The 19816-nt window shown below is 37.1% G+C and overlaps 1 protein-coding gene across 1 annotated transcript in view; it reads right to left on the reverse strand.

Annotated features, from left to right (window-relative positions):
- The window catches only part of LOC150080530 (thrombospondin type-1 domain-containing protein 7A-like), a 1074234-nt gene that overhangs the window by 489182 nt on the left and 565236 nt on the right, over window positions 1-19816 (reverse strand). Inside the window, exon 24 of the mRNA XM_090380722.1 lies at window positions 14660-14740. Coding sequence (XP_090236848.1) covers window positions 14660-14740 — 81 coding nt within the window. The remainder of the gene's footprint in view (window positions 1-14659; window positions 14741-19816) is intronic.

Genomic DNA, 19816 nt, shown 5'->3' on the forward strand with positions numbered 1-19816 from the left:
AGTTGGTCCCACTGTATAGAATTTAAATACTGCCTCAGTCCATCGTAGTTGCCTTTACAAAAGCAATAACCCTTCCCTTTACCCCTAATGGTAGTTACCTCTTTGAGTAAATCCCACTTCAGCACACTGTGATCACTGCCACGTAGTGGTTCATTTATCTGCAGATTCTTAATGCATGAAGAATCACTACTGATAATCAAATCAAGAGTATTACTCCCTCTAGTTGCGTCCTGAACATGCTGATGTAGAAAACAATCATCCAATAAATCCACAAAAGCCCTGCTAGTGTGTGAGTGACCAGTCCCCAAATTTCAGTCAATATCTGGGAAATTGAAATTCCCCATTATAAGGCTGATTTACTGCCGCACTATTTCCCTGTACAGTATCTTATTATACTCATCAGAGTCATTAGGCCTATAGCACATTCCTACTCTCAATTTTGATCTCCCAATGCTTATGTCACACCAAACTGACTCGACACTGCACTGTCCAGCGATGTCGACTGGCTTCACTTCCTGAGTGACCATGGTTACTAAATACGATAAGTTTCTTGTGTTGTCTCTATCTTGTGAATTCCTGACCATGTGGTCATCCCAGAGTATAAACAGAAAATATATTAACACATCCATAGCTGAGTGGTCAAGCACAAAGGTACAAAAGTGCATGTGCTCTGAGTGACCATAGTTCAAGCCACATGACCACTAAATATGGTAACATATTCTTGTATTCTCTCTTACTTTATTATATGTTCCAGAGTAATAATTTTCTGTTGATACTTGTCCTGGAGTATAAAAAGAAAATTATTTGTTATTGTTAAATAAATAAAACAATTTATTTATTTAACAATTGCAAAAGCACAAGAGATGTTAAACTGCTGAATTCGAACTCCCTAGTTACAAAAATCTGATTAAATCACCCATGCACACTAAAAAAAAAGCTTCATAATGGACACCCTACATGCTCAAACCAAGAGTTCAAACTTCAGATTAAAGCTTTCGTACCAGTTAGAGTGTACATATCCTAAAACAATCAAATGACTTTGTTAGTCAGTCAAGAACTTAATCAGTATAATAAATACATTATTGATATATTAACAAGCACGCACAAAATTATCAGACAGAGTCTGATATTTTCACAATTCCATTTTCATACTTGCTGTGAATAAATGATGTAATGACGTAGGTAAAGTAAACATTGGCAGTGAGCTAGATGATTTTGTAATAACTGAGAGGAAAGTGGAGGAGAGATTGTTGAGGATAAACATAAAAAAGGCACCTGGGGTGGATGGGATCTATCCAGTTATATTAAAGGAGGCAGCAAAGGAAGTAAGCAAACCTGTAGCCATAATTATGAGAGCTTCGTTGGACTCAGGGGAGGTACCCATAGACTGGAGATGTGGAAATGTAACCCCAATTCACAAAGGAGGATCAAAGGCTGACACAAGTAATTATAGACCTGTTAGTTTAACTTCTGTTCCAGGAAAATTAATGGAGGCACTGGTTAAAGAAGCACTGCAGGATCATCTAGACAAGAATTCAGTTATAGCTCAGACGCAGCATGGTTTTGTTAAGGGCAGGTCTTGCCTGACCAATTTGATTGGATACTATGATGTAGTCACAAAAGAACTGGATGCAGGGAATAACTTTGATATTATATATTTGGATCTTAGAAAGGCTTTTGATACTGTTGCACATGGAAGACTGCTGCACAAATTGGAGCAGTGCGGCATTGGAGGCAAATTGCTGCTATGGATAAGGGGATGGTTGAGTGGCAGAAGACAGAGAGTGGTAATCAATGGACACTGCTCAACGTGGACTAATGTTATTAGTGGAGTTCCTCAGGGTTCAGTGTTGGGTCCGTTGTTGTTTTCGGTGTTTATGAATGATATTGATGATGGTATATCAAGTTTAATGTCCAAGTTTGCAGATGATACAAAAGTTGGCAGGGTTGTTAAGGACACTACTGACGCTATGCTGCTGCAACAGGATCTGGAAAGGTTGAACAGATGGGCTGAGAGGTGGCAAATGAAGTTTAACATAGACAAATGTAAAGTACTACATATGGGAAACAGTAACCCCAGACCAAAGTATCAACTCTGCGGTACTACACTGACAGTGGTGGAGAATGAAAAGGACCTGGGGGTAATTGTGCAGGCAGATATGAAGTTCTCTGAGCAGTGCAGACGAGCTGCAAGAGTAGCTCATGGTGTCTTGTCAATGATATACAGGAATTTTTCTGTGAGTGGAGGGAGTCCGAGTAGTGTGTATGCGGGGAGCATTGTCGAGGCCACGTTATGTCAAGGATCTGGGTATATTCTTACCACATGCACGCCATACCCAAAAATTTCATTACTTCATACAGCATATCCCACCCACTTTTTCTTACTATTGAATACACCATGAATTGTCAAAATAATAGAGCAAGCTTATCTGCGAAAAGATTTAAACCTCCCAAGGACTTCCTAATTCATTTCACAAATATACGTGGTCTCAGTTCTAATCTCAACGATGTCCATTTCCACTTGCAGTCTTCCAAACCCCATGTACTTTATCTGACTGAATCTCAGTTATCAGTTGATTCAACTACTGCTCATCTCAGATGTCCAAATTATTTGCTGTATGATTCCTTTCGCCTCAAAGGTGGTACTTGTGCATATGTCCGTTCTGATATTCCCTGTCAGAGACTTGGCAATTTGGAATCTCCTCTCTTTGATCTTCTCTGGCTTAAAATCTCTCTACCTCATTGTGTAAAATTCATCTGTTGTCTCTACTGTTCTCCCAACTCCACTAATCACTTGGAGCTCTTTGACTTCCTCTCTTTGCAACTTGACTTTCTCTCCAGTCCAACTTTCCTAACAGTGAGGTAATTTTCCTTGGTGATTTTAACTTTCACAACTCCAGCTGGCTTCCGTTTTCTAGTCACACCGACCCAGCAGGTCGAGATGCTGAGGCTTTTGCAATTACTAATGACCTAGCACAGATTTTTCATTTACCTACAAGAATACCGGACAATCCTAATCATACAGCCAATACGCTTGATCTTTTTCTCACAAACAACCCTTCTAAGTACAAGGTTGAAGTGAGAGGTCCTTTAGGCACTTCAGATCATAACTTGGTGATTGCCTCTTCTCCAATGGAACCTTTATCTCATGGCTATTCCCAACCTCGTATTGTTTGGCATTACAAGAATGCAAAATGGGATGACCTGCGAGACTTCTTTTCTTCTTTTCCTTGGTCTGATTACTGTTTCAAAACTTCTGATGTCAATGTTTGCTCAGATCGTGTCGGTGAAATTATTCTTGCAGGAATGGAATCCTTTATCCCACACTCCACTTTAAAATCTCGTCCTTTATCTAAACCTTGGTTTTCCAATAAATGTGCTAAGGCTGTCCAAGAGAAGAACGTTGCATATCGTAATTGGCTTGTTTCTAATTCTTCAGTTTCATTTTCTGCCTACACCAAAGCTCGCAACAATTGTAAAGCAGTTATTAATCAGTCCAAACTAGAGTTTCAACAGGCTAAGAGTAGAAAACTTGCTTCTTGCCCTAATGGTAGCCGAGCATTCTGGTCTCTTGCCAAAGCTATTGGCCGCAACTTTTGCCCATCTCTACTCCCACCTCTGTCCAAACCAGATGGTTCTGTTGTCACTTCAGCCAAGGATAAAGCTGACCTGCTAGCATCCCATTTGTCTTTGAGCTCATGTATTAATGATCTTGGTAAAACACCTCCCACCATTCCCAACACGCTCCATTCAATGCCTCCTGTGGTCTTCCGTCAAAAGGATATCAGAAGGGTTTTGATGAATCTTGATGCTAAGAAAGCTCTAGGTCCTGATGGTATTTCTCCACTTGTTCTCAAAACCTGTGCTCCTGAACTTACTCCTATTCTTTGCCGCCTTTTTTCACTTTCTTATTCCAAAGGTGTTTTTCCTTCTGCTTGGAAATTTGCTCATATCCAGCCAGTTCCTAAAAAGGGTGACAAATCCCTCCCATCCAATTATCGTCCCATTGCAATTACTTCTACTCTTTCTAAAGTAATGGAGAAATCAATTAACCGCCAACTCTTAAACTACCTAGAAACCTTCCGTCTGATCAATGATCGCCAGTATGGATTCCATCAGTGTCGATCCACTGGTGATATTCTGGCTTATGTTACCCATTTATGGACTGATTCAATGGAAAGGTTCGTTGAAACACAAGTAGTTGCTCTTGACATCTCAAAGGCTTTTGATCGTGTTTGGCATAAAGGTCTTCTAAACAAGCTTCCATCTTATGGTTTGCCAACTGTTTTTAGTAATTGGTTATCCAGTTTTCTCTCTGATCGCTCACTGAGAGTGATGGTAGATGGCTCTCTGTCTTCTAACTTCTTCACTAATGCCGGTGTCCCCCAAGGTTCAGTTCTTTCCCCCACTCTTTTCCTCTTGTATATCAATGACCTTCTTCCATTGACTGGAAATCCTATCCATAGTTTTGCCGATGATAGCACATTGCATTCAACTTTCCATTTTGAGAAACCTTGTCCAGCTCAATCAGCTTCAAGTTCTCGAAAATCTGCTGCCAATTCCTTATATGCCGATCTTCAGGTAATTCTCCAGTGGGGCAAAGACAAATTAGTTGATTTCAACCCTTCTAAAACTCAATCTTGTCTTATATCTCGCAAAAAGGATTCTTCTGCTCCTATGCTTATCTTTAGTAACACTCCGATTTCTAGGCAAAATGATATATCTCTTTTGGGGATTACCCTGACTTCTAATCTCTCTTGGCACAAGCACATTACAAATATTGCTTCCTCTGCATCTAAAAGACTTGGTTTTCTCTTTCGATCTCGGCGTTACTTTTCTCCCAAACAGCTGCTCACTCTGTATAAATCGCAAATTCGCCCTGCCATGGAATATTGTTCCCACATCTGGGGTGGTGCCCCCAAAACCTCTCTCAGGCTTCTTGATTCCATTCAGAAGAGGGCAGTTAGGTTAATTAATGATTCATCTCTAACAGAGTCTCTCCACTCGCTTTCTCATAGGCGCACTGTTTCTGCTGCAAGCCTCTTCTACAGATACTTCCATGGGCACTGTTCTTCTGAATCGGCTTCTATAATTCCCGCTCTCTCTTTCAAAACAGTCCGAACACGTGCCGCCACCAGCCAACATCCATTTACTGTCCAACTTCAAACTCACAGAACCAACTTTTCATCTTCCTCATTTATTCATTCAACTGCCGTTTTCTGGAACAACCTTCCTTCATACGTATTTCCTGAAAATTACAATCTACAGAAGTTCAAGTCCAATATCAACAAATATCTTCTTTCGTCTTCTCAACCTCCAACCCAAGCACGGTACTAAGTACTATAGGTTATAATACCTCTCGTGTTTGGGGTTCTCATAAAAAAAAAAAAAAAAAATTTCACTATGTACTGTCTATGTACATAGTCGTATTATGAAGGTACATATAATACATACAGAGACAAAATTTTAGCCTAGTTTTTCTTATATATTTCATACTTTGGAACGGAACCCCTTTATTACTATGGGAGCCATAACTCAGTATTCGTGTTTTCGGTATTTGCGGCATTTCTCAGGAACGTAACCCCTATGAATAGCGGGGGTTTACTGTATATGGTCATGCCTTGATTTTTACTCCAATTAAAACTGCATTGATTAACTAGTATGGATTAAACATTGTACATTAATCCACTGGCCTTCCATTCCATACCAAAATAGAATAAAGAATAGATAACTGTAAGCAGGAGAAAAGCAGATTTTATTTACAATATTTATTTATTTTACCCAAAACAGTAGGCTTTTTCACAAAAAGCAGGTGTTTCGCAAAAATCAGGTTCTGTAAAGCCCACTGATAATATGCATATATGTATTAAAATTTGATATTAACAGTATGCTTTCAATCTTTAGCTTACCTATGGTTTTTCCTATATGTGGGTTTCTGTTTGGATTGTAAACATGAACTGATTATTATTGCTTCAAGAAAGATTCTGCTGGCAACTTTTCCCCTCCTCAGAAAAGCTGAGTCAGAATGTTTACAAATATGATACTGCTGCTTAGACTTAGCTGTCAAGAGGATTTCCAAAACTTCATCTGAAATAGCAGATCTGAACTCTGTTTTCGATTTTCTCACCTTTCTAGAATTTGTTAAAATGCTAAGCATGACTTGCTTAATTTGTTATATTTTCAAGCTTCCATGTACACTTGTCAGTTCCTCAAACAAGGACCAGTACATCAAGTACATTAAACCTTTCAAGAGAACCTGCTTAGTTTTAGGGACCGAGATTGAGAGTTTGTGGAGGGAACACCACACGTGTAGGTCATCCTGGATGTGGTTAGCTCTGGTTTCGAGTTTGAGTCATGGTGTCTTGTCAATGATATACAGGAATTTTTCTAGCAGGGATAAGGAGGTGATTATCCCCTTGTATAAGGCAATGGTCAGGCCACACCTTGAGTACTGTATACAGGTCTGGAGGCCTCATTTTAAGAAGGATGTGGAGCTGTTGGAACGAGTACAGAGAAGGACAACAAGATTAGTGAACAGAACAAAGGGTTGCTCTTAAGAAGAAAGACTTAAGTTTTGCAAATTACAGTGTCTGGAGACTAGGCACCTGCGAAGTGATCTGATTGAGGTGTATAAAGCCTTGAATGGTTTAGCATGCTCAATGCTGATGGGACTCTTCCTCTTGCTCAGAATAATCACCTGAGATGGCATAAATTCAGACTGAGGAAAGAGGGTTGTAGGATAGATGTGCAGAAGTTTGCCTTTAGCCAGCGGGCAGTTGATTGCTGGAACAAACTTCCATCTGTCATTGTAGAAGTTGATAGTTTAAATAGATTCAAGGCAGAACTTGACAAACATTTGGAGCGAGGGAATGGGTGAAATAAGGGTGTTTTTTTTTTTTTGGCTGATGCTATAATATATCGTTTTGCCTGTTTCTTGCATCATGTGCTCTTGCTAATGCTGATTCTTTCTCCTTTCATAATAGAGTCTGGTTGGTTCTGACACTGAAATTGACAGTGCTGAGACTGAAAATTGTTTCTTTCTTTTACTGAGTAGTGGTGAAAATTTTTTTTGTGAAACTTGTTTTTCAAATGGCACTATTAAATGATGAATGGGTTCTCCAATTACAGTTATATTTAAGTTAAATAATATTTAATTTAATGCTTCTGAAAGTCAGTTCAGAACTAGCTATCTATGAATTCTAGTTTGGAGCCAACAGACTTTGGATTACCATAAGGAAATGCATTTTGGGCTTATGAATTTATGATGGAAAGTCAGCTGGGCACTAAACTAAGTCCACAATCTATCAAATTTGTTGATAATGTCAAACTTCTTCTGCTACAAGTGTTAAATATTGAAAATTGTAGCACTTCATTCGATCATGTTGGCACACAAATCACCTAAGTTACAACGTTGGTAGAATTGTACTAATGCTTTTTATTTATTTTTTGTGCTAAATTTATAGTAAAGTTTTCTGCAAATGTTGTGGCTTACTAATTCCCAGTTTGTCATTCATCAACCTAGTTTAATGTTCTTAATGTATTGTCCATATAATCATCTCTCACTGGTCTTTTACATTTGTGATTGAAAAGGAAGGAGGTCTTTGGTTGTGACAGTGAATACACAAGTACTCATATACTGACAGATTAGGATAGTGCTCGGGTTCATATTCCTACTCTCTATTGGCTAAAGGAGTTCAAGTTGCCATCACATATTCAATTATTTTGAAAATACATCTTTGATGATATTTTCTTAATTAAGTTCTTTATTACCCTTTACTGCTTTTCTAAATTGAGAGAGGGCATCCTCTGAACCATATCATACGGGCTGCATTGGAAATGAAAAATCTACAGAATATACATATATTTTTGGTGGCTAACTGAACAATTACAGTAAACTATTCTCAGGTGTTTATTATGGCCATATTCATTAACGAAAATGAAACATGCATATGATTTATTTTTATTTATTATTATTATTTTTTTTATTCCCAGAAATTTTTGAAAAATCCAATTTTAAAAGTAATTTTGTGATTTTTGAAGAGATAAATTCCAGATAAAACTATTTATTGCAAAAAAAGAACAGAGAAATTGTTACAACAGCAAGACAAAGAAGGATTAAAACTGAGACAAAAAAATGAATTTTCTGTCATAAATCTGGAGCAACTATGCACTTAAAACCTTAATCTGTTCCTAGCATTTGATGGTGGCTAATCACTGCACTAACATTGTTAAACAATAGGAGAAACTTAATTCCACAGTACCTAGGTATAATTTAAATGTGGGTTCAGAGCAGTGCAGATAGATGATTTGATGAAATGAGTTACGATGATAATTCCTGAACATAAACTAAAGATTGTCTTGTTATATTAGCACCTCTAGGTGGTGGTAAGCTGTACTACAGACAGAGCAACTAAATGTGAAATATTCTGTTGATAGTGTACTCCTGAAAATTTAAATATTTCTAAGTATGTTTATTATAGCCATTTCTGGATATTTATTATTTAACTGCAAATATAAAAAATTACTATTAACCACTATGACAAATGCTACAACAAAGCACTGATATATATATAGGTAGCAGTACTCCCAGGTTAAATTACCAACTATGTGGCACTATATTCAGCATAGTGGGAAATGATAAAGACCTTGAGATAATTGTGCAGTCACACATGAAGTTCTCTAAGTAGTACAGATATGGTGCCATGATAGCTCATGGGGTTTGACAATGATATAGTAGAATTTTGCTAGCAGGGATAAGATGATTATCTCTTTGTACAAGGCTATGGTTAGGCTGCATCTTGATTTACTGCATACAGGTTTGGAAGCTTCATTTAGGAAGGATGTAAATTTGCTGGAATGGGTGCAGAGAAGGGCAATGAAACAAAAGGGTGCACTTAACAAGAAAGTCTTCAGTTCTGCAAATTGCGGCATCTAGAGAATAGACACCTGCAAGGAGATCCAACTGAGGTGTTTGATAAAGAATGCCATCAACATTGAGTAAACGCCATCAACATTGAGTAAACTCAATGTTGATGGCATTCTTCCTCTTGCTGAGACTACACACGAGGGAGTATAAATTCAAATTGAGGAAGGCTGTTTCCAAGACAGATGTGCTGAGGTTTGCCTTTAGCCAGTGAGTGGGTGACTGTTGGAACAAACTTCCATCTGTTGTTGTGGAGGTGGATATTTTGAATAAATTCAAGGAAGAACCTGACAAATTCTTGGAGTGGACAGTGGATGAGGTGGGTAGTTTTCTTTTTTTTTTTTGGATGATGCTCTCCAAGCATGCTTTCTTACATCATTTGCCTAATACAGTGGATTCTGGTTATTTGGGCCACCTGTTAATCGGGGCAGCTGTTTATTTGGGACAAATCTTAAAGAACAGAACCCAATTGAAAAAATAGCCAGGGTTTACTTTGCTTAATTGGGACAACATGCTGTTTAATCGGGGCAGGAGACCACAGCACTCGAGATTACCCTACGATTGTCTCCAACCATACCACATTGTCCGCTCGTATTTCTGGAGGTCACAACCATAAAACAATTAGCAGTTTCCAGTTTAGTGGGTTTTTCTGTTAGTGCAATCTATAAATGGATAGTAAACTCGATCTTATTGAATTTGTGAGAATACCGACATTCTGTGGGTTTTTATGTTATTATGATGAAATGTGTTTACACTTCCATGAAATCTTCAATCATATAAAAAAAATAAAAGTTTTCAGAATCTTTTCTTCATTCCTATTTTTTAAGCTTCGTAACTTGTTACTCTGTTCTCACTTGCGCGTATCGTGTTACTTTGTTTAAATTTTAACCCCCCCACAAATGTTAGTGAATGTATAAATATAGTGCAAATGCATCAGGAATACATAGCTATATCTGAATAAATCAGATTATTAATAAAACGGCATCGTTTTAAGTTATATCTCATATTGTGAATACCTTCACAACGAGTTGCCATGATATTGCACTACTTCGAATAAGTAACGCTTCACCTAAGGAGAAGACTAATGTTACTTATTCTCAGATGGATACCACCACCCAGACGGCACCGTTTCAGGGCTATTTGGCCCTTCTTCGGTGGGTGGGTAGGTACCCGAGTGATGCAATGATGGCAAAACAGTTATGAAGTATAACTCCACAATATGAGAGATGCCTGATGGTGTATCATGTATTTAGACTCAAGCGTTTAGGGCATAAGCCTCAAGCTATGAAGGAGTCTAGACTATGTATAAATATAGTGCAAATGCATCAGGAATACATAGCTATATCTGAATAAATCAGATTATTAATAAAACGGCATCGTTTTAAGTTATATCTCATATTGTGAATACCTTCACAACGAGTTGCCATGATATTGCACTACTTCGAATAAGTAACGCTTCACCTAAGGAGAAGACTAATGTTACTTATTCTCAGATGGATACCACCACCCAGAATGCCATGTTAGTGAATAGAAATATCAACTAGTTAGTAAGTACATATTACAGTACTTATTAATCAAGCTATGAATGTAAGCATAAATTTATTTATATTTTGCTAACCTGTGGAAAATATTCTTCCGATTTTCATGTATCATTTAATTTTTTAATTGGTAAGATAATAAAGTGTAAATTTGTACTTAATATATCTTTACTTTTATTATAGCCTGTGGATAATATTCCTCCTACTTTCGCTAATTAGAATCGCTGTTTAATAGAATTAAAATTCAATTCACAAACGTGATCACAATGACCAGTGCTTACTACATATCAGTATAGTGAAAGGTACTTTATTGTGGTGTAGTTTGATTTGATTGTACAGAAAATCAATCTTAAAGCTGTATTTTTAACTACGTGAAACTTCGCATAATTGGGGCAGCCGCTTAATTGGGCCACAATGCACTAGTCCCGATATGTCCCAAATAACTGGAATCGGCTGTATTAATATACATACTGAATTCTGTATGTTATGCTTGTCTATCTTTATTAATAATACAAGCAAGAGCTATATAGATTGCCAATGCTAGATCTAGATAGTCTAGGGCCTTGTCACACATTATTAGAGGCCCAAAAATAAGATCATTCATAACCAGAAATCCTATTAATTTAGGATTTTCCCCCAACTTGAGACCTCTGGAACAACTGTGTCACTGCGCCTTGGTAAATCTGAGCATGTAGAATGTCATCACGCTAGGGGGAAAAAAAAAGAAGTTGTGTAAAAAGACATCTTCACCTGATCCAGCACATACAGTATTGTATGAGACATTTCTGTATGTGGTGGAAATACCCCAAAAAATGTCTCCTGTAAAATTTGTTGAGCCCAGGGTAGTACTGTACAGTGGATATGTTTATTTGACAGCAACAACTGATATTAATATGAATGGCAACAAAACAGTGGAAGAACCAGAGTGGGACAGTTCCCCAGGTTTGTGCTTCATGGGAGGGTCCACAAAGCAGACCAAGTGTGGAATTTAAAAATAGAAAAACAATGCTATGGTGACATGAAGAAAGTTATTTTGCAGATGTGGTCATAAAAAAAAAACAAAAAAACACATTTTTATGATCTATATAAAGATTATTATTATTATTATTAGCTATATAGTGCAAGGAAGCCTGAGGCTTATGCTGCACCAGCCAAAAAAAAATTCTGAATTACCCTGAGAGAGAGAATCATCAAAAAATAAAAAGAATGATGATATCCAGCTCAGGACCCTGGGTATTGATAGACTATCAATTCTGAAAAGCATTTAAAAGGTCAACATATTTATTACTTGCTTAAATTGCACTATTAATCAGTTAAAATGTGAATATGAAGCTCTGAAGACAACTTAAGTTGTTTTAACATTTTATACCCAGAAAATATGATTACTGCTGCTGATCAGCTCTTTGTTAAAGCAACAATATTAGCAGATAAATATTAAAAAATATATATATTTCCTTACAGTTTCCTTGGTCTGTTCCTTTCTTTCTGCATTTGTTCAAGATCATAAATTAAAAACTGTCAAAAGTTCACGAACTACAGTTATTGTTAATACGTGAAAACAATACTCATTATGTTCAGGAGCACTGAGAGCCAGAATGGGCCATCGGGAAAATGCTGTACTGAGCCTGTTCACCTTTCTCAATTGGGAGCCCTGACTTAAATTCATACCCTCTCCATAAAATCAGGCTCGGGGAATTAGACTCACCTACCACGGTGACTAACTGAAACTACTTGTTGTTTGATGAGTAACCCCAAATAGGTCAAAAGTAGTTATAACACAGCACCTTCAGTTTTTAATAAATAATGAACTCATCTATATTGGGTGATGTTATTTGATTTGAAATTATATTAGTCATTTTTAATCAAATGCAGTCATTTCTAAACAGCACAAGTCCATGCTCTATCACTGTCATGGATGGTAGAAAAGTGTAATAAGACAATCGTGATAGGAAAACATAATGCAGTGTGGTGTTATTTTCTTAGAACTATTTTTTGAGGCTACCTTGTCTCATAAGTGACCCCAAATAGGTCAAAAATCAGTTGAATTAGTTAGTACACGTGATTAATAATATCTCCTTTACATATGGAACCTTTATGTAAGGTTCCATACTTAAAGGAGATACTATGTAACTCTTAAAAAAAAAGATTTAATAAAATTTTTTAAAGAACTTTATTAAAAAAAAAAAAACAGGCGAGCAAACATATGAGAAAAATATTTTCATATTCAGTGATTTTTCATGGATTTTTGTGATTTTTTCCAGTGATTTTTCCTATTCATGGATTCCTCCTGGGAAGATCTGCATTTAACAAATCTGCTGACTTTCAATTTTAAGAACAATAAACATCTGGATAATAAATGGATCTAATTTACTTATAAATACCCAAAGCATCTGACTTGGTGGAAAGTTATATAAGGAGAAATCAGTGGGGAAAAACAATGCATCTTGGGAAACACTAGCATTATCTGTACTCAGAGAGAAAACTAGCCCATTTTAAAGAAACAGTTGGTAATCCATAAAGCTGGGAGCTTTATAGAAGGCCTTTATTGCAAAATGATGAAAATCCATGGAAATGTCAAGAGCAACCTTGAGTTTTAAACTTTTCTATCAATTTTTGTCCAAAGATCAGTAAGATAGAATATCACCAGTGGATTGACATGTATGGAATCTATAATTGCAATCATTTATCAGACGGAAAGGCTCAAAATAGTTTAAGGGTTAACAGTTGATGGATTTCTCAATTACTTTGGAACTGGCTGGAAGTGAGCAAATCTCTATACAGAAGGAAAAGCACCAGTGAAATTAGAAAGTATTAAAAAAAAAAAAAAGGTAACACAAAACAGGAGCAACCTCAGAAGCACAGATTTTAAGAACAAGAGGAGAAATTCCATCAGGAACTGGAACTTTTTTGACAGCAAGATTGTTCAGAATTCTAATATCCTTCAGCTGGGAACACTACAGAAAGCATTTGAATGGACTATGTTTGGTATGGCAGGTGATGTACTAAGATATGTGTTGGAAGAAAAGTAGGATGCTAATAAATCAGCTTTATCCTTAACAGAGGAAGATGCAATAAAACAATCAGGTTGCAAAAGAGATGGAAGTATAGATGGGCAGAAATTGCAACTGATAATTTTGGCCAGAGACCAAAAAGCTTTGAGGCTGTTCAAAACAGAGTTTAGATTGATTAGTAATTGTTTTACATTTAGTGTGTACAGAGTAGGAAGCCAGAGATTTGGAAAATTAATGCCCAAATTTAGTCTATCTATCCTCACTGTTGCTATGTGAGAAGGCATTACTATAGTTAGATTTGAATAGCAGCAAGAGTAACTTGTAAAAACCAAAATGCAAGGCCTGCCTGTTTCAACACCTGGATGCTAGCCAGATGCTGCAGTAAAACAAATTCAGCATTGCCTTCACAACTGGAGACACTGCAATGAAAAGTGAAGCTGGTGTACTTAAATAACTGGACACAAGAGATATCACTAATTTTAAATTATTTTTATAATAATTATTGAAAAATGGCTTTGAAAAGCATGTTATTTTATTTTTTATGGCTCAACTTCTTGAATAACAAGACAATCGATCAATGGGCAGAAGTCAAACCAATAATGAAGGAAAACCATAATTCACATTAGCATCACTTTAACATCTATTTAATTATTATTTTTTTTAAATTAGAGTTGCTTTAATGCCTGGTATACACCATTACACCAGCCAGGGGGTTAAATTTTAGCAGTTGGCATTCTGATCTGCTCTTTAAGAAAATACAATTTTTTTCATTATCATATTGATACTGCATAATGCTTCCAAGTATTTTGCAAGTTAATATGCTGTAGGCATAAAGAGGTGATGGACACCTCTATAAGGACAGCATAAAGCTGGAGTAATAGTGTGTTCACAGGTTTCTGAACCTTAATGTTTACAAAGTCCATCCAAGTCCCATGCATATTATTATTATTAGCCATATGGTGCAAGAAAGCCTGAGACTTTTGTAGCACCAGCCAAAAAAAAAAAAAAAAAAAATTCTGTGCGAGAGAGAGAATTCACTAATAAAGAGAAGAATGATGATATCCAGTTGAGGACCCCAGGTGTGCCAAGCCCATACTCACCAAATGTGAGCCCCTGGATATTTTATTACATAATGTGGCATTACAGTATAAAAACAAATTAATTTTTTTTCTGTAATAAAATCTTACCCGATACAAGGAATCCATCAGATCGTACACACTTAAGCAAATCATTTATTAATTCCCAGTCAAATGTATAACATGGTCCACCTAGAAAAGAATTATAATCATTAGGAAAACAAAATAACTTTTTACAAATGATTGTTTAAATTCCCTGATTCTCATTATATAAATAACACTTAATTACTGAACAGATAGTTAATATTTGTTCCTAGCAAATATCTTGAGAGCAGGGATTCTCTACTTGAAAAAAAGTTATCTGATAGCCATAGAATAAAAGAATTCTATCTTTATTGATTTGCCTACCTTAGCATACACACTCTCAGTAGATATTCTTTGTGGTGGCAAATGAAGTTTAACATTGACAAATGAAAAGTACTACATATGGGAAACAGTAATCCCAGAGTAACATATCAACTCTGTGGTACCACACTGACAGTGGTAGAGAATGAAAAGGACCTGGGGGTAATTGTGCAGGCTGATATGAAGTTTTCTGAGCAGTGCAGATGGTCTGCAAGAGTAGTTCATGGAGTTTTGCCAATGATATACAGGAATTTTTCTAGCAGGGATAAGGAGGTATTATCCCCTTGTATAAGGCAACGGTCGGACTACACCTTGAGTACTGTATACAGGTCTGGAGGCCTCATTTTAAGAAGGATGTGGAGCTGTTGGAACGAGTACTGAGAAGGGCAACAAGATTAGTGAACAGAACAAAGGGTTGCTCTTACGAAGAAAGACTTAAGTTTTGCAAATTACAGTGTCTGGAGACTAGGCTGTTTGATTGTTATTTGGTTTTTAGGAGCATTAGCAACTAAGGCCATATTGCTCTGGGGATATGCGGTGGTCATTCCCTGACCTTTCCGCATCCTCCGTATTTGGTGGGTACAGGCTCGAACCATGGTCTAATCAAGAAGCGTGTGTGCTATGCACTGCTGCTCCTGCTCCTGCCCACCTGGCTACGGAGGCGCCATAGGGAGACTAGGCACCTGCGAGGTGATCTGATTGAGGTGTATAAAGCCTTGAATGGTTTGAGCATGCTCAATGTTGATGGGATTCTTCCTCTTGCTCAGAATAATCGCCTGGGAGGGCATAAATTCAAATTGAGGAAAGACGGTTGTAGGATAGATGTGCGGAAGTTTGCCTTTAGCCAGTGGGTGGTTGATTGCTGGAACAAACTTCCATCTGTCGTTGTAGAAGTTGATAGCTTAAAGAGATTCAAGGCAGAACTTGACAAACATTTGGAGCAAGTGGATGGGTGAAATAAGGGTTTTTTTTTTTTTTTTTTTTTCTTTTGGCTGATGCTATATAAGCTTGCTTTCTTGCATCATGTGCCTTTGCTAATGCAAGTAATGCTTGCATATATCAAGAGTTTTTGTAAGTGGCTGTGAAAATTGATATCAGAAAGATGTTCCGATGGCAAAAAAATTTCAAATGAATTGGTAACTAATGCTAAGGAAACAAGCTTAAATAACTAAGGGCTGTGTTGTAGTAAACAATACAAGAATATTCAGTATGAACTGTGCTGTCAATAAATGGAGTGAGAGCAATTTTAACTCCTGGTTAGGACAACTAATATCAGCTTTATTTGTCCTAACCAGGGCAACAATTTCCAAAATGGTATCAATATACCTTGTATTAAGTATGTAAAATTATAACATTCTTAATATATGAATGTCGAAGCACTTTATAGTGACCCTCTTTTTAATGTCCCAACACATTATAATATCCCATGTGGTTGGTCTCGGCCAATTTCTCATTAACCTAATGCTATTCTGCATCCATTATAACAACATTGAAAATAAAAGGATATTTCTATAATGACCATAAATTTTGAATATTACAATATTTGCTTTTAAAAATGACAGGACACTTCAAATATATTGAAGTAACTGAGGAGCCTGCAGCCTGACCATGAGAAATCATTTATTAAGATTTCCCACACTCTTTTCTCAACATGCAGTAATAAAATGAACATTGGCTAGAAGTTACAGTTGTTTATTGGCATGGCTCCAAGAAAGTGTATAGCTTTGCCAATTGCAGATAAAATTAGGATTTTGCAAGCTGTTCTTCTGACAATCAATAATATTCCAAGGACTGTTTCAAACAACGCACTCTAAATACTTTGTGGTATGATTCCTGTAGATTTATATATATTGCTTTCCAAGGTTTGATTTACTACCTAAAAAAAGGATAGTCTAAGACATTGCTGGAATTATGACCGATCCAGCCAGTGACTTTAAAAGGGAGAAGAAAAGGCTTTGGAAGGAATTTACTGTTGTCTGGCTAAAAAAAAAAAATGGGATGAGAGTGAATTTGGGCTTGTAACAAGAAAGCATATCGCGCAAGTGGAATTCTAAACAACCCCTGGAGTTATTTCGTGGATTAGGCTTTCTATGACAACTTCTTATCTGCTAACAGGGCATGGGTCGCTCTGGGCTAAGTTATTTGAGCGTGGTCTGGAGCCTGATCCATACTGCACATGTGGGGAATATGAAACGTGGATTCATGTACTTCTGAATTGTCCATTGCACTCTCAACCTAGAGCGGATTTAATGTCTGCGGTACCAAACTTATTGGAGAACAATGTAAATATCTTAGTTGAAGATCGTAATAACTTTACTGCTCTGCAAACCTTCTCAAGAACAGTTTTCATATTGAGGACTCAGCTAAGAACTTCAGCTTCTCCCGGGAATTGACTTCACAAAAGACCAAAAGACAAAAGGTTTATGTGTAAACTGAAGATTTACGCAAATTGTTAGTGCTGATTTATGTCAACTGTTATTGTGTTGACTTATATGGATTGCTATTGTATTGATTTATGTCAATTGTTATTGTAAAGATTGGTTTCTATGAAACACAAGGTTTATAAGAAACATTTAGTAACTGTCTCACTGTGCTTGTCAGCAGGTTTGAAAGTTCTTGAGGACAGACTAGACAGTTTGTTTGTTTGTTTTTTTTTTTTTTAGGAACATTAGCAACTAAGGCCATATTGCTCCGGGGACATGCGGTGGTCATTCCCTGACCTTTCCGCATCCTCCATATTTGGTGGCTCACTGGCTCGAACCCCGGACTAATCAAGAAGCATGTGCTACTCGCTGCCGCTCCTGGTAGAGAGGATAATTTGTCGAAGTTCTCCATTAGTAATTCACTTGTTGGCACTCACTGGTATTGCTGTACATCTGGTGGGTGCGGCATTGTGCATTCGGCACAAACAGTTAACGTAAATCCGGGCCTAGAGAAGGGCATCGGGCAGTAGTTGCCTTGTATTGCTGGTGGTATAATACCTCACACATATTTTTTGGCTAGCTTTGTAGAGGTTCTATGCCAAAACAGATGAACTAGGTGGAGATGGACTTTTGCCTAGGAGCCACCCTTGATTCTGGGATACACATATACAATGCACCAGCAGATCAAATATAATATAGTATCTTATATATGTGTAATGAGAATGTTAATGTACATAAAATTGTATATACAGGCGGGCCTCGATTAACGCGATTAATTCGTCCCGCGAGCGCATCGCGCAAAACGGAAACGCGTTAATCGAATATCATAACCAATAGGAAAAATTATAATTGGTACTTGACCTTCTGGAATGTCCATAAAGAATTTTAAATAACTTTTAAATAATACCTTTTAAATAACTTTTTAACTGCATGCCATGTAAAAGATAATAAAAATTATAGAATTAAATGTTTATTGTTCAAAATATATAATGGAGAAACTAACTATTTGCTACAGAAATATTTGAACACAGTCGTTTGAACAGTTTTGGCTTTCGTTTTTTCATCATACAATTTCCGATAGCCGACAACAAGCTTCTCTAGGCCCTGGCGAAATAACATGCTTCTTTCGATGTTAGGATCAACATCCATTACCTTTTGTTTAAGGTTCTCTGCGATACGAAAGATTTCGCCTAGTTCTTTTACCGTTATCTCCTTTGAGGTAACATTTTTCATCTGGCTCACACTCTTTTTCTTCAGCTTCTTCGTTCGCACGCTGTTGCTCTATTTGAAGGAGATCATTGTCACTTAGCTGTTCTAAATGCGAATTCAGTGATTCTCGAACGTTAGCCGCATCCAAGCCTTTGAAACCAAGTTCATTACCAATATTAGTTATGTCTTCAATAACTTTTTGAACTGCATCTTTGAAGCAAGTAAAATCGTTTGCGCGGGGTAAAAGATGCTTCCAAACTGCTCTCATATTGCTGGCTGTCACTTCTTCCCATGCTGCATAAATGTTTTCAATCGCCAATCGTATGTTATATTTTTCCAAAATTCTGGTACAGAAATTGCATTATCTCCTGTTATAGCTTCAAGTGCCTGTGCAAAGGTTCTGCGGAGATAGTAAGCCTTGAAAGTTGCAATCGTCCCCTGGTCCATGGGTTGCAATAACGAAGTCGTATTCGCCGGTAAAAAAACAACTTTCACATTTTCATTTAAGTCACCAAGTGCAGAAGGATGTCCAGGTGCATTATCTAAAAGCAACAGAGCTTTAAAAGTAAGATTATTTTTCTTGCAATAGGCTTCAAATGTTGGACAGAAATAAGACGTAAACCAGTCTTCAAATAGGGCTTTGGTCATCCATTCTTTTTTATTTGAACGAAAAATGACTGGAAGAGTGCGAGGGCTGTATCCTTTTAAAGCCCTAGGATTTTGTGCACGGTACACAAGCATGGGTTTAAATTTAAAATCACCTTCAGCGTTACCTCCTAATAAAAGTGTTAGTCGATCTTTTGAGACTTTATACCCAGGTTGTGATGCTTCATTTGCAGCCAAATAAGTTTTAGTTGGCATCCGTTTCCAAAATACGCCCGTTTCGTCTACATTAAATATTTGCCGATCGTCGTATTCAGCATCCTGAATGATTTTTTGCAATTCTGCAGGAAATTTGGCTGCAGCATCTTCATCAGCACTAGCAGCTTCCCCTGTTACTTTAACATTAGCATTAGCATTAGTAGAGGCATATGATGCAAGAAAGCAAGCTTATTCAGCATCAGCCAAAAAAAAAAAAAAAACACACACACACACCACTCCCATTTCACCCCTCCGTTCGTTCGAAATACCTGTCCAGTTCAGCTTTAAATTTGTTTAGGCTATCAACTTCAACAACAAGTGATGGAAGTCGGTTCCACCAACCAACCACCCGCTGGCTAAAGGCAAATTT

This window comes from Mastigoproctus giganteus, chromosome 9 (assembly GCF_048544385.1).
Source record: "Mastigoproctus giganteus isolate SK-2022 chromosome 9, ASM4854438v1, whole genome shotgun sequence".
Lineage (NCBI taxonomy): Eukaryota > Metazoa > Arthropoda > Arachnida > Uropygi > Thelyphonidae > Mastigoproctus > Mastigoproctus giganteus.